General features: G+C 46.4%; 4 protein-coding genes across 4 annotated transcripts; 3 read left to right on the forward strand and 1 right to left on the reverse strand.

Annotated features, from left to right (window-relative positions):
• Positions 1-299: 299 nt before the first annotated feature.
• Positions 300-3307, reverse strand: BDCG_05600 (uncharacterized protein; the record flags this gene model as incomplete). The annotated part of the gene is made up of 2 exons (XM_045421289.1): positions 300-3049; positions 3175-3307. 2 exons carry the CDS (start codon positions 3305-3307, stop codon positions 1335-1337), a joined length of 1848 nt encoding a protein of 615 aa, XP_045277207.1. The 3' UTR covers positions 300-1334.
• Positions 3308-5580: 2273 nt separating this feature from the next.
• On the forward strand, positions 5581-8535 carry BDCG_05601 (uncharacterized protein; the record flags this gene model as incomplete). The annotated part of the gene is made up of 6 exons (XM_045421290.1): positions 5581-5683; positions 6442-6536; positions 6593-6780; positions 6950-7121; positions 7252-7384; positions 7438-8535. The coding sequence occupies 6 exons, from the start codon at positions 5581-5583 to the stop codon at positions 7644-7646; spliced, it is 900 nt and encodes a 299-aa protein (XP_045277208.1). The 3' UTR covers positions 7647-8535.
• Positions 8536-8949: 414 nt separating this feature from the next.
• Positions 8950-9470, forward strand: BDCG_05602 (F-type H+-transporting ATPase subunit epsilon; the record flags this gene model as incomplete). The annotated part of the gene is made up of 3 exons (XM_045421291.1): positions 8950-8981; positions 9122-9236; positions 9384-9470. 3 exons carry the CDS (start codon positions 8950-8952, stop codon positions 9468-9470), a joined length of 234 nt encoding a protein of 77 aa, XP_045277209.1.
• A 729-nt stretch (positions 9471-10199) lies between these two features.
• Positions 10200-13652, forward strand: BDCG_05603 (amino-acid N-acetyltransferase subunit Mak10; the record flags this gene model as incomplete). The annotated part of the gene is made up of 8 exons (XM_045421292.1): positions 10200-10299; positions 10412-10479; positions 10691-10819; positions 10959-11255; positions 11374-11844; positions 11976-12233; positions 12325-12423; positions 12495-13652. 8 exons carry the CDS (start codon positions 10200-10202, stop codon positions 13650-13652), a joined length of 2580 nt encoding a protein of 859 aa, XP_045277210.1.
• Positions 13653-15717: the final 2065 nt, after the last annotated feature.

Consider the following 15717-nt stretch of genomic DNA (forward strand, 5'->3'; position numbering starts at 1 on the left):
TAGTGGACCTCACCGCTGAGAAGCAACGACGACTGGCCGCCAAGATCCTTTATTAGTCCCTCAGAGATCCCGAAACCGTTAGCAGCCCAACAGTATAACTATACCTGCAGCAAGGATTTATGGAAAGGGGAGATCGAAGGTGAACGAGAAACATGTTCTAAATTAGGTGCTATCCCAGAACAGAGGTACTACGATCCTTTGTAAAACATACAGCAAGTCCTTCTGTACGACAATATAAAATCAGCAGGCCGGATGTGGATCATCTTCTACTCCGTAACACCTGGAGTGATGCCCGTCAACCCTCAATTTCTATCCGTCCTATTTCCTATTTCCCATTTCCGTCACCCATTGATTCATTCATTTACGGGTCTACCGAGTTTGAAAATATATACCCTTGGGAATAATTGCCCGCTCCAGCATGTATCAATCCACAGGATGGAAGCTCGTCTCCGTCCAGCTTCCATTGAACGGACTGGAGAAGAAGCAGAACAGAAACTCCATGTGAGCTATTTCACAAGGATAATTGGAGCAAAAGCAGCGACTGGTCATTTATTATCATTTGGTATGTCTTGAAAATGGCAAATATAGCTGTCAATGGTAATGGAAAGAAATAGGAAGAGAAATGAGGGAAAGGGACATCAATATGACGACATGCCAGAGCCAGTGTATCCGTTCAACAGATGCTTCATCTGATAGAACTGTACAGGTTCAGGCTTCTCATCAGTGTCTGAAAGCGCGGCGCGTCGGGTTATTTAAGCAAATTTCCTTCCCCCATGTCCAAAGATCGTCATGTAGGCGTTGTTCCCTATTGCAAGCTGCAAAACAAGTGAAAAACAAAACATATCGTCAAACCTAAGAAGAAAAGAGATAGTTACCACAGGGTATTTTCTCGCCATAGTGTTCCAAAAGACGGGGTCAAGCAGTGTAAAACGGAGTCCGTTCAGTTCAGGGGGATATAACCAGCACGTATCGTTTCACCGTTATTCCTTTACCTGCTCTCCGTGCGATCTGGGCTCAAACAGAAAAAAAAAAAGGAAAATGGGGATCTTTTAAAGAATGGTTTAAAGCCAATAAAAAGAAAGGAAGCAAGAAATGAATAACAAGCGTTAAAGATGATGACCAAACTCGTGTCCTTAACTGAGGCGGGCCGAACGAAATTCACATTTCCCATTCCAGCTATTTCGACGAATAGACGCCTTTTTTCTTGACCGTACGTGGAACACGCCTGCGTTTGGCAACCCATTGGCCATCCGACTCCACGTATATAATCTACTTCAGGCATTCTCTAATCAACCGAACGCCTCCCCTCCGCCGCCATGCCAGCCTATGCTCCATTAAAACACCCCTTCTATCCCATACCCATAGTCACCAAAAAGGTCTTCAACATGACCCCCATCCACGTGAACGAATTCAGCGTCGAAATTAGTCAGTTGTGGCAAATCGTCCAATTCATCCATCATGGCGGCTTGGTCTTCTAGCGCTGCTGCCTCTAGCATCTGGCCCTGCTCATCCGGTTGCTGTTCCTTTTGCTGGACGGGTATCTGTGCATGCTCCATCAATGTAGTTGGCGCGGCCGGGGGCTTTTCCATCTCGTTTCTTCCTCCGACAGTCCTGGCTCCGGTGTCAGTGCTGTGGTGGTATGGAAGGGCTGTTGGGGGTATTGTGGGTGTGTGCGAATCGCGATTGTAGTTGTGATTGTGGTTGTGTGTGGTATGATGCGGCCTTTGGTCATCTGTGATATTGGTGCGATATGCGTGTGGGATGTTTGCGTACGGGTTATTGTTACGACCATAATGCCACATTCCGTTAGCGGAGTAGCCCCCTTGTACGGGGATGGGGGCAGGGATGGCCGGATTGTTCGATGGCAGTGAGTGAGGTGGTGGCATGCCGCCATTTGGGAACGTATGTGTATTGTCCTGGTATGGTGAAGCGGCGCCGTGCAGCCTTCCTACCCCGTTCGGGTTCATGCCGAAAGAACTACCTCCTTCTTGGAACCCAGCGCGGGCCATGTGATTGTTACGACTGTGATTGGGATACTCGACGTGGTGGCCGAGCTGCCGCAACATTTCCGCAGGGGGTATATGGGGAGACCCTCCATCGGATCCAGGACAGCCATACGGGGACTGGCCGTGGTGGTAGTGCTGCTGGTGAGGTTGCCCAACTGTCACAGTGCCGTATATCCTTCCTTCCCTATTCCTCACCACGTCCATTGCTACGCCCCACGTACTTTCAGGACTGCCATGCGCGGTATCGCTTGATGTGGATTCCATATTTACACTCGGCAGGCGGCGTCTGAGAGCGTTGACGTTGCCATTGCCATTGCCATTGGTACCAATACCATTGTTTTCCACAGCACGATTACCATCACAGTTCGCACTACCTCTTGGGGCTATACGGAGCCTGACAAGTTTCCGATGCGGCGAGCTTCCGCTCGATGATGAAGCGATTTTGTTACTCTGCGCGCTAGCTCTGCATTTGGGTTTGCCTTTAGCATTACCCTTGGGTTGGAATTGGGCGTTAACGTTGTGATCGTGCTTGTAGCTTGACGACAGCGGCGGAGAGCGATCGTTGGGGAACTGGAGAAAACTGGCACCCACAGCAACGTATTCCGTGCTGCTTTCGCTGCGGCTGTCTTTGTCAATATCGACGTTCTCGTTCTCCTGGGCGTTATTGGTTTTGTTTTGGTGCGTGTTTCTCAAACACGTAGCAACTGCCATTCTCTCATCGTTTGAATCTTCCGAATCGTCCGAATCATCATCGTCGTCGCTGAATTCATCGCTTTTCACCTGGTCATTAGCCATCATAGACCTCTTTGGTCTATCAATAACTTTCGCCCCCTCACCAGCAGATGTTCCGGCACGTTTTAAAGGCGGCGGAACATGTTCCCCTTCTTTTTCGAGCTTCGCACGAAGCTTCGTGAGATGCTGTGTAATTGCTCCATCCGAGATACTCCCTCCCATCAACTCAGCGACTGCTTCCCATGGCAATTTAATACCCTTGGCGCTGCAGGCACTCTGGATACAGAGGAGGAGTCTGTTGTTTAGGATGTCTATTTTTGCTTTTGCAGTTAGTTTATCCCCTGGTTTGCAGACGTGACAGAAGATTTAGCAGGAGATAGCCTATTTTATGCACGCAAGGTTTAAATGAATGGCGGGAAACGAAACCACAACTCACCATTCCAACGAACGATGTTCCGCCTCTTTGGGCGGTTTAGTGGTGGTTTTCTCGAATTCTGCCCGTTGTTTTTGCCGATTGCACTGCTGTCCTTGCGCTGTTTCGTGGACTTCGTTGTGCGGGCTGAGGTCATTGTTGTTGCTTTTGCTTTTGCTTTTTGCTGATTCCAAGGTGAAGGGGTGTTTTTACGTTTATGTTTTATTTTTCGTCCCCTGTTGCCAGGTGGATTGAGACGTGTCTGGATGAGAGATTAGAGAGATTGCAAACGCGTCGTTTCCCGCTCGTTGCTTCTATCAACGAACACAACACACGAGTATGGTGTTCGTATCCTCTGTCTTTGTCGTCGTTCCTTTCTTCTCTATTTATTCTTTCTCCTTTATGAAATGCTTCCTCAGCCCACTGATAGACTGGCTCTTTTACAAGTCCTGCAGCTTTTGGAAGAAGCCAGAGTGGGACTAGGACAGCTGACAAGGGCCAGCTTCGACAAGCTGCGTTTTTGCAATTCCTCTCCTGACCGAGTGAGAGGTGAGTGAGAGAGAGGTTCTTTTTCTCTCTGACAGGCCTTCTCCTCTATGGTAAAGAGTCTGGCTATAAAGGAGCCAAAGGCTTATATATGATGCTCTCGTGTCGACAGCCTCAGGCGCCTGTGATGGAAGTGGTTAAGAGATGAACCAGGTATATCTTCGACAGGCAGAGTTGTAATGGAGAAGGTGAAGAAAAGAATGAAGCTGGCTGATTGCAAAAGGGATAAGAGGGTTTTGGACGAGACTCGAGTGTTGTGGAGGGAGAAGTGGATTGTTGAGCGTTGGGGGCGAGCAGGCTTGGTTATTGAGGCGGCAGCTCTTAAGTGAGTAGTTAGGTACGTGAGCCAGCATGGAAGGAGGCTCTCTAGGCTAGGGGAATGGGGTTATTTTTGCTTTTCTTCTCTTTTCTTGAACCACGAGGCATATTATGATACGACAGGATACGATTTGCTTCTCTCTTTCTCGCTTTACAGCTTCAGGAACTGACTATTTAGCTACAGCGGTCTCTGGAATCTACTTCAGCCCTGCTAGGGGATTCTTGATATATTGACATCAATATATAGACAGGGATGGGGACTTTCGAGGCGAAATGGCAGCAATGGAAGGGAATAGGACACTAGAGAACATGCACCCATGCACAACTCGAAACCGCAAGGGGACACATAGAAAACTCCAGAAGAGGAGAGGTTGTCATCTAGCGCGGGCATTGTGAACATATGAGAAGAACAGAACAGAAGAAGAAGTCGTCCGGCCCTCCTCTACTGCAACCCGATTTCAAGTTCCCACAGCCTTCTGCAAGCAAGCACATCCATGCTCCCACCCATGCCAATCCCCTGCGTCCGACTTTTGGCGGCATCGAGTTCGAGCAACAACAAGTCACCATGAAAGTCCATTTGGAGTGTTGCCTAGAGTGGCTTTTTCCTTTTCTTTCCTGGTTTCTTTCTCCCATACTGTCGGGACACGGCAACGGTAGAACCACACCGGAGGGTTAATTCCATTTTTCCTTTTCCGAATACACAGAACAATACCAAATCCAGCCGGGATTCATTCATGTGTCCATTCATGGACTCATTCATTCAGTCAATGCTATGCTTTGCGTTGCATGCCTGGGAACAAGTGAGACGGAAAATGGGGAACTCGGGGACTGTCCCGGGAAGGACACCCAGTTCAGTTGTTTTAGCCGCATTTTTTGGGAAGGGCCTTCTCACCGCCACCCCTCCATCCCCTCCACCCCCCTCCATCGTTTTATGTCTAGCAGTTTATAGTTTGCATAAGTGGTTGGCACCTTGCATGTAAATAGAAGCATGGTGTTTCTGCGAGGGGTAATGTGGGAAAATGAAATGAATAATGAATGGACAGATGGGTTCTTATGGATTGGTACGGCAAGAGGGGGGCAAGCGAACCGGGGCCATGGCACCGGGATTGACCCAGGGTAGCGGGACCGGACCGTACCGGACGCTACGGTACGGTAGGGTAGGTACATTTCTCAGGCTAGAGTTTTGACTGATATTTGGGAAAATGGAGGGCGAGTTGAATTGTTGTTTCTATGGCGAGTTAGTGTGGTGTGGTCAGAATATGGAACAACTCAGAACAATTAGTTACCATTTTATTAGTCCATCGCATAAATAGTTCATAGTGAGGTAGACACATTAACTTAAATAAGTTCTGCCAACAGATCCAGCTACTTGCCGTTAAAGCTCGCCTAAATAAATCAGTTCGGGGAACCGCTCGAGGTAGATGTATGTACTGTACATGTACTATAGTAATAATCATGCAGCGGGTTCGTGGCAGCCGGTGATATTCCTGCTCGGCCTGCAGTCTGCAGCCTGCATAGTTGTTAGTACCTGTACTGTACGGAGTACATATTTTCCCCTTCCCGGCAATGTGGATTCTGGAAGCGCTCTTCCAAATTCCAGCGGGGACAAAGCTATCCAGCTCAGAGGCTTGGCTGCAGCGGGAAAATATTTTAGCGCAAGGCTGCGGTGGTAGGGTAGTTAATAATAATGAGTATTATTATTATTATTATTATTCTTCCATTATACTCATATGCAAGCGGAGCTTATGATGAGTCCTTGCGTGATGTTAAATACAGGCCAAGTGTTGGTTATACAGGAGGAAATAATAATAATGAGTAGTTACTGAGAGTTACTGAGTAGTTAACTTATTAACTAGTAACTAAATAATGTATGTCACCAGTTGCGCGTAACTAGCTTATAGATATAGTTAGTTGAGAATGATGGATTCACCTCACAAGCTCTCATTTGTAACTAACTAGCTAAATAGTATGCAGGCACACAACATTTATTCGGACTCATTAGAAGCAACACAAACTCCAATGAAAAATGTTAATAGAAGTAATGGGATATTCATTCTTCAACACATCACTGTACTGTACTGTGCTCCCTGATAGGTGCGGTGTCCTCGCACTCTCTTGGGATCAAACGCTGGCGGCAAGGGAAACTCCCTTGCATGGAATGCTCCTCTTTTTTTTGGCCTTTTGGAGTCTCGTTGCTTGATATATGAATTTTTTATCACCGACGCTGGAGATGCTGGCGAGATTAAGGCCAGCGACATTTCAACCCCTTTACCTCCAGGCTCGGTCGCTACTCTTTTCTATGTATCTTGCACCAGTTCCCACCACCCAAGCCATTTTTTGCAGTCTTTCCTTCGTTAAACACTAATCCACGATGAGCGAAGTGGCCGCGAATCTGCCGTGACCTAGACGAGAGTTTTTCTCCTATAGTTGTGGCCGCTACCTCTACAACGAGAAACTTCGACTCGCTGAATGATATGTCGAGTTCAAATATTGAGGCCCTTAAGAAGGTCACTGCTCAAAGTGTACACCGGGAAAGAGTTGTCCATATGAAGAAACTTGCTGACGATGGCTTCAACAGGGTGCTGCTTCTTACCATGGATTGGTGGCCTTGAGGTCATCGTCAAGATCCCATACTCTATCGCAGTTCCAAAAAGACTCGCGACGGAGAGTGAAGTTGCACTGTGGGATGGACTTTTTACGCTCAAAGGGGATACCCGTTCCACGAGTTTATGCCTTGGTCCTCCCACGTAGAAAACGAAGTGGGAAGTGAATATATCGTTATGGAGAAGCCTGCTGGGAATCCTTTGGGGGAACGCTAGTTCGGTGTTACGGCCAAAGAACAAGCCTGTTTGGTTACCAGCTAGTTACGTGGAGATTGAGTGCAAGCTGTTTTCATTCCCTTTCGGTTCCTACGAGAGTATTTACTACAAGACAGCCTTCCCCAGAATCTCCAGACGGATCTCTACGCAGCTGGAGTCGAAGATAAGGATGGAAACGCTCGCCGATTTTGCATTGGCCCCACCGCTGAATATATGTTTTGGCGTGGAAAGCGTGCACAACTTGAGTTAAATAGGGGCCCTTGTGAGCCTCTTCTTTGTTCGGATGCGGTATTAACATATGTACTAGCCAATGATTTTGTACAGGGAGAAATCATCGCGATTATCTCTATTCCATCGGTTGGAAGGAGAGGGAATGGACTAGCAATATGGAAAACCTCAGACCAACGATTTTCCCCAGAATACTATGCTCGAAGGAGAAGTCGCACCTGCGATATACGTGGATTTGCTAGACAAGTATCTTTCTATTTGTCCATACCTCTTGCCGGGGGACCATGCGCATTCCATGAATCAGCCCACGATGCGCCATCCAGGTGAGTGCGATTCAACACTTCTTTCTGCGCATCCAGGCTAACCGACAAACTAGATCTCAACCCGACAAATATCTATGTCTCTGACTCGTGCGAAGTGTCATGTATAATCGATTGGCAACACACTACCATCCTCCCTTTGTTGCTAGCCGCAGGGAATCCGCCACTATTCGAAACCCAGACTCAGAACCTCCCAAAGATTACACTAAACCCACCCTGCCGGAGGATTATGGATCATTGGGCCGGAGGAGAAATCTCAAGCTGACGAGCTGTACCGACGGCAAATGCTGTTCTACTTGTATATGATTTTCAATGCAAAGGACAACAAACCTCATTTTAACGCTCTGAGCTATCCAATGCTCATGCTCACCCAACATCTTCTGGATAGGCCTGGCCGACCTTGGAGCGGTAACGTCGTTACCCTCAAAGGTGCCTTGCTCAGGGTGATCAATACCTGGGATACTCTCATGTCGACTAGGCTACAGAAAGCTCCCTGCCCTGTCCGCTTTGACCCGGATGATGAGAAGGATTTTTATCAACTCGAAGAGAACTGGTTCAAGTCTAATCTCCTCGTGGAGCACTGGCGTTCGCTTTTGGACGACGTTGGCCAAGATGGATGGGTAAGAAATGAGTCGTTTGAGAGAGTTGTGGAGGTCAATAAACAGTTGAAGAAACATTGGATCGACAAGGGTGAGGATGAAGAGGATGTCCTGTGTGTTGAACATTTCTGGCCATTCCAGGACTAATAAAGTACGGTTTGGCACGGCATTGGGGCTGTCTTCAATCTTTTTCTCCTGTACTCTTTCTATCATCCCTTTTTCTTTTCTCTCTTCCCTCACTATAAACTATATTTCCCTACTTGATTGATAGATTTCCAGCAAAGTCTTTAAGTTCATGGGCAATTATTCTCCCCACTAGATTGATGGTTGGAGAGTATCACCTATCCTACACCCTATTAGTTAGTCGAAGTGTTAAATATTATAGACATCTCAGTGTCCCATCTTAAATCTCTACGCACACAAGGCATATATACGTGCGGACATACATCTAATTATTGAATTTGAATTTTGAACCCCGAATTGCTGTAATGATCTATTGCATTCTGCGAACAAGAGAGCAGCTTATAAACAGTGACATGATCCATAGTGGTCGGGAGTGTGGCGAGGCATATGGCACTAGGACTTGCGGGAGGAGAGGTTTCCGCCTGCAAGCCTAAGTCCTTCAGTAGCCTGCGACCTTGCCAGCGGAAGAAACATATCTAGAGGCGCATGGATAAATTTTCACATTGCCGTTGCCGGATACCGGAGAAGTGGTTGGTTTGCGGAAGTTGAATTTCTTAAGTTGGTTCAAACCAGGGCCAATCACACTAACCGAAAAAGGATTAGATTCTGCCCTTCCTGCATTTCCATCCTCATCGGCGTCAAAGAGAAAGAAAGAAGTCTTGAACAGTTCAATTGAAATCCAATTCAACCCGCGACATCTCAGCCAACGCTACCTACCTCCTCCCCCCCCCCTTCCTTTCTCCCCAATCCCACCGAAAAAAAAACCATCCACAACCAAAAAAAGCCATGGCTTTTGCGTGGAAGGCCGCCGGGCTCACGTACGTTTTGACTCTCACTCAATCTACCTGTTTCCGTTCCATCCCGCAAATCAAAATCATTTATGCCCCAACATGTTTCTACCACCCGCAGCATGGGGAAATATGCTAACAGCATATCCAATTGATTAACCAACACACAGCTACAACCGCTACCTCGCTGTTGCCGCCCGTGCCGTCCGTCGATCTCTCAAGGAAGAGCCCCGCCTCCAGGCCGAGCGACGTGGTCAGATGGATTTGAAGTTTGCGAAGTGGGAGGTGAGTGTTTGCTGTCTATATTGGGGGGGGGGGGGGGGGGGTTTCGGGATGGGGTGCTTGGGGAACGGTTGAAGAAAGAGAGAATTGAGATATGATAGTGGCTTGGGTGAACGGATGATGGATTTGCTAATTGTTTATCTGTTTTAGGATGGCAAACAAGGCGAAGTGAAGAATCTTGCCGCAGCGCAGGTAGAGACTGCGGCTGCTGCGGCTGCGGCTGCGGCGTCGAAATAGACTGTTCTTATTCCTCCTTGGTGATGGATGGATCGATCGATGGACATGGGATGGGGTATATCATGGGGTTAAATACGACGATGAGGTGATGACGGTGGAGGTTGATAGAATTGCTACCGTGTGGGATTGATGCAAACAAGATCACATCTTTCCCTCCCCAAATCTTTTTTTTCTTGTACATGTATAGTACACTGGTCGATATGTCAATTGATTTATATCTCATTTGGTCAATTCGAGGACTGGTGCTTGCGATTGGCAAGTGGAGTCTCTTCTATCTCTACGTATATATGTGGTGAAACTGGCTAGGTAAATATTTATTTTACCCACGCCTTCGGAGAGTACACCGTAACTGCCATTCTGTAAGAGAATACATGGCTTTATAGCTAGATTAGCCTATCAATTGGGTATGGAACCTCCTATCCATTTATTTTCCCGGGCATAATAACAACTAGGGCCGGTTGAATCCCCCGTAACCGTATGCCTGCTGCTCGTCGTGTCCCGATTGCTTCTCGGCGGTTTCCCCGCCCGTAGCTTTCAACCCAATGTCAACGTCCTGTACTCCTCCCAACGCTCTCACCACCAGCCATTTATTCATCACATCATCTGTACAATATCACATCTATCATCGTCTGCTATTGATTTCCTATTTATCGCTGCCTCTGTACATAATCATGGCTTAATCGGGCTCCCCCATCTTCGTCACTCTTTACGCCACGACCACCCACCACCATGCGCCCAAACACCACCACTTCGACTTCCCCGCGTATAGTCTCCGACAGCAGGATGTCCGTGAAAGATATAACCGCCGCCTTCACAAAGGCCAGTTCAGGTGTGTAACCAAGAATGAATACTCTATCCCCTAATTGCCTGCCCTTCTCCGCTTTCGTCCACGATGATGAGCATTTGCGGCTAACTCAATTTCCTCTCCATGCGGTTTGTAGTCCTGAACACCGGCCAGCTCGTCAAGGATGAATTCTTCACGCTGTTTGAGGCAGTGGGGGCGCTGGAGGTGCGTCTTTTGTATACGTTGCTGTTTATACGGATTCAGATTACCCTCTGCTGCAAATACCCGGGCACCGATTTTTGTCCCCCGCCGTACCCTCTATGAGAGAAATCGGCCACCACCCCCCCCCCCTTTTTTTTTTCTCCGCACCTGGATGACCCATGCGCGTTATAGTAGTATTACCTATCTATCTAACTATGAATATATATATGAAAAGATCATGGATGAGAAAATGGACAGCGGATACCTGGCGCCCGGCGAAACACTAGATGACGACTACGACGTCCGGCGGCAGCTACTCCCAGCGGAAGTCTTGGGGATTATGGACCAACTCTTGAGCCATGAGGTGCGTTTAATACCTATCGGATATATTTTCAGTGTTCGAACTAGAAGGACGGATTCTAATTGGGATATGGATATGGATATGGGATATGGAAACAGGATTTTGGGCTGGGGTTTGTTAATGTTTTGGATCATATGTTTAGGTTGCCTGGCATTCCGGCCATCCCCTCCCACAGACGCTGTTTACTTCTATATACCTCGATCGGATGCTGTGGCCCGTTCCCAAGTCATTGGAGGAGGCGAGGTTTGACCGTTCGGCTAGTAAGCAGCAGGCGAACTCGGATCATAGGAGTGAAGAGGAAAGGCAGGGGAAAGCGGAGGGCTGTTCTGAGGGCCAATGGGATGAACTCGTCAATCTTGTGTTGAGGGCGTATTGCTTGGCCCTCATTAAGGCGTGTGACCGTGTAAACTACAAAGTCAGCTCGGAGTATTTTCATGAGGTGAGTTTTAAAAGCCGGACGTCTTTTCGGGAAAGGGAGGGGAGGGGACCGCGTAGGGTTTGAGGGGTTGGACATGGTTAACTTTTTATTCCGTAAAATGGAAAAATGGGTACAATAGGAAGAGGATTTCGTCACACAGCTCTATAACCGCAGTTTGCTCGCCGATGTCGAATCAGCGAGTATCCAGGCCATTCTCGACGATGCCCTGTTCTGGCTGGAAACGCAGAGGCAGGAACAAAGGGACACCATTGACAACGCTCTCTTCGAAGCTCTCGTCCACCGTCTTCTATTCCGCCGAGAGCTCCTCTCTGGTCTAGATATGGATACGGTGCCTGCCAAACAGCGGTCCACGCAGCCCTTCCTGGCCGCTCTTCGTCAACTTGGTAGAATCGAGAAGTCGATGCACCTGGGCAAACCGGTGCCAGAGGCGTTTAGCTTGAAGATCCAGCGCCGGTTGGCAAGTACCGTGCCACCTAGGCCGATGGTTCATGTTAGTGCCGCAGATGCTATTGCGCACATGAAGCGGTTTTGTCAGGATGCGGTGGATGTGCAGCAGATTTTGGAATATCGGGGGCCTTATAATTTACAGGTATGTTTACCTATTTATTTAATCCCCCTTTCTACTTATTCCTATCCATCGTTGGATAAGGGGCCATCTGTATTACATTTGTTTTTCACTAACAAATCACATTTATCTTCCCCCTTCTTCCTTTGGAATAGACATTGGTTTGGACGTTGCAATCTCGCAAACCGCAGCCATGCGTCTATATCCGATCTCTTGTTCAGTCGCTTCTCGTACATGATATGGAGATCTTAGGCTCGGTGGCTGTGAAAGATTTCTTCTTTGATAGTCTTGCTGAACTTGTCTTGCCCTATAACCAGCTGCTGGACCGCAAGAATGAGGAAGTGGAGGCACCGTCGGATTCCCGGTTTCAGATCGCAAAGCATATGAATAATTTCGTTAAAAAGGCTGCTCAGGTAAGGGGACCTGATCATAATTCGACTATGGTTTTATCAATGTTTATTTTGTGCCTTTTTGGTATTGATTTTCTAATGGTACATTATATAGCCGTTTGTCGATACCTATCGGACTGCGTGCTTGAATCGGTGTCGAGTTCGCCGCACGCTCTGCCACTCCATTATTGATTGGGATGCGCTACAGGCAGAGGTATGTTAATTCTCGTTAGATCTACCTCAACCACGATCGTGACATCCTTCTCACCCGCTCGAACCCCTCAGGCCGAAGATTTCGATGTCCATCTGCGCACTTTAACTTTGGAGCCACACATTATCCTCCATGGCAGCGAACCCACCTACGCCTACCCGCTAAGTAGCTGGGCATATCATGAAAAGCTCCGCCAGCTCCGTCTCATCCTCCAACTGGGCTTCGAACTTTCGATATACTCCCCCGAAGAAATGCCAGGGATGTACTGGTACCTTTCGCACCTCTGCTCAACACATCTCGCTCACCTCGATCGCATCCGTTCTTGTGTACTAGCTGCAAATAAGAGAACCGCACCGTCCCCATCACAAACACAAATGCAACAAAACCCTAAATCGAATTCCAACGCGACCGCTGCAGAGCAGCACCGACAGGACTTCCAGAAAACAATCTCCCTGCTCGACAGACTCACAACCGAACTCATCGCCATCGACGCCTTCGCCATCGCCTTGCACGCCCTTTACGTCCTCCTAGCCCGCCACCAGCTACTCCCATCGATATACCTCCCCTCCTCCACTCTCTCCGCACATAAACAGACGCAGACCCAAAGACAGCACCCCACCTACTCCTCCGACCGTCTCCGCTACGAACTACGCATGAAACCCTTCCTTGCCATCCCGCTACCGGAGCTTGTCCCCTTCGACACCTTCGAGCAGGAGGCGGGGTTAGTCGGGGATAGCGACGCCGTCGTTCTGGAGAGGGCGTTGCGGGCCGTTGCGGAGGCGAAAAGGGGGATCGAGAAGTGTTTGGCGGCCGGCGCGTTTTTGGAAGTTGGGGTCGATCGCGCTGGCGAGCAGGATGGTGATGCTGGTGACAACGACGACGATGACGACGACGACGTTGGTGAGAAAGCGAGTAAGAGCAAACCGAACAAGCTGGACGGAAAGGATAAGTGTGCCAATCCAGAAACTGAACCTGAACCCGCACCCCGACTGCTCCAGGATGACTGGATAGGTGATATGAAAGATTCGCTGCGCGCGTGTATTGGGGCGAGCATTGCCATTGGCACGGTGAAGAAGGCTATTTCTGCTTCGAGCGATGAAAATGGTGATCAACGGCCGAAACTGAATCTATCCGTTGACGTCCCACCTGTTGGCTCGAAGGGGCGCTGGCATGATTGGTGGGCTGTGCCGCGTGTTTCAGAGGTATTGCCGGTGCGAAGCTTTGGGGGGTAGAGGGGTGTGCATTGAAATGAGCAAATGTATGGGTTAGTTAGATGAGGGATGTTCCTTCTGGGAGAGTGGACATGAGTTGTTTCTCCTTTTTTTCTCCCTTCCACAATCAGGGTATCGTTGGAGTGGGAATTGGGGATTAATTTGGCGACCGACTTTAGGGCTTAATCTGTGATTTTCATCTATTTTATTTCCATTTGACTCTACTTGTAATCGCCTTTTCGGCTACATCGGATATAACAGAAGTTTTAAGTCATAATCTGATGTATTGACAACATTAACTAGTTAGTTCCATATTGAAATATACTGTACAATGCGCCAGCAGTGATGGAGCATGGCGATAATCGGTACTATCCAGGCAGGCAATCAATTATATTACTGAGATTCCGCATGTTTATTTTGCCAGAGCAGAAGGGTAGCAACGCATGTCGCCGATCTCCTCATTACAATATCTCCCCCAAAACTTTGCCTAGTGATCCTGCTCTTGCTGAGACACACGCTGCATGCTCGGTTATTAGTTAACTACCTCACAAGATGCAAATCCACACAGGTCACCGCCTGCCGTGCTTCATTATCGCACGTCAATCCCCCGCTCGTCGAATCTACGCCCTTCACAGTACAGTACACCACTGACCTGTATACCTATACCGGGTAGATTGGGTAGTCATTCAGTCATGGTGCGCCCCCAAAGGCGGCCATCTGGCCACGCGCGAGGTTCGATATATACCGATGCCGAGCCGATCGGTGCGCACTAAATATCTATATAACTAAGTTATATTGTGGCGGACGAATTGCTTGCGAAAACAGAATTTTCCCAGCACCCTGAAAATTAGTAGCAAAACAACTACAAAAGAATCAAAAAATCAACATTTCTCTAGAATCATTCAATTATCATTCAATATGTGTCTTTTTCAATCAAATATCATTCAAATACGCGTCTTTCTTACCTTTATCATCAAATTCACATATATCAATCAACTCTCTTTTCAATATGCCTCGCAACTTCTTCTGTTCTGCTGCTTCACAAACTTATACAAGGCTCCTACTCTGCACTGTCTTCTCAAACTACCTATTTCAGAAGTTCCGGATAATGGAGAGGATCTGGTCAATGATGAGATAGAGAAGGTGAATAAGAATATAGAAACTCAGTCTGAGAATTCTTGATATTTATAAATCTCTACCTCTGAGCCTCACATTTCAATGATTCTATACAGATTGTATGAACTGATGATTATCAATGAGATAAAAAACAAGAGAAATGATAAAATGATTAATAAGTAAAAAGAAGAAGAAGAATTAGAAAAATGAATTTACAGCTTTTATAATCAATTCTTCTATATAAATCTTTCAAATATAAGTGATTATATACTTTTCTTTCACTTCAGTAGCTTCAACTTTTTCAAATATAATATTCTCAAGTGAAATAATCAATGTGATAATGATGATAAAATATATAATAAAAGAAATACAAGAACTAAATTCATAATTTTATTATTATTTATATTCAGATCAGCTGTTAAATCTTCTACTAAATTTAATATTAAATTCTTTATTAAATTACTATTAAATTCTTTATTGATTTTACTATTAAATCTTTCACTGAATCTGTTATTAAATTCTTTATTAAATCTGTTATTAACTTTATTAAATTCATCTTTAATTCAAAGTAGTTTAATATTTTAATTTAATAATAAGCAGATTTATTCTTTGATAAATATTTTAATTAATTAATAATCTGAAAATTTAATAAAGCTTCTTATAACATGGCAGAACTGAAGTAGTAGCTAGTTAGCAGTGTTATGTAGAGATAGTTATTTAAGAAGTTATATAAGTAAGCTTAACTATCTTGCTTAAATAGCAAGCTCATAAGCTACAGAGTTATTATGAGAATATCACAGATATAATACTTAGTATACTAAGAAAATTGTATAAGAAATACAGTAACTCTTATATATATTTCAATAGAAGAAAAATAAATCACTGACTTCTTTAATAAGAAGTCAGTATCTAGTTATTCTATATAGATAATGAGCTAATACTCTTCTCTTATTTTATAAGTGAGAATAAT

The sequence above is a fragment of the Blastomyces dermatitidis genome (assembly GCF_000003525.1).
Source record: "Blastomyces dermatitidis ER-3 genomic scaffold supercont1.5, whole genome shotgun sequence".
Lineage (NCBI taxonomy): Eukaryota > Fungi > Ascomycota > Eurotiomycetes > Onygenales > Ajellomycetaceae > Blastomyces > Blastomyces dermatitidis.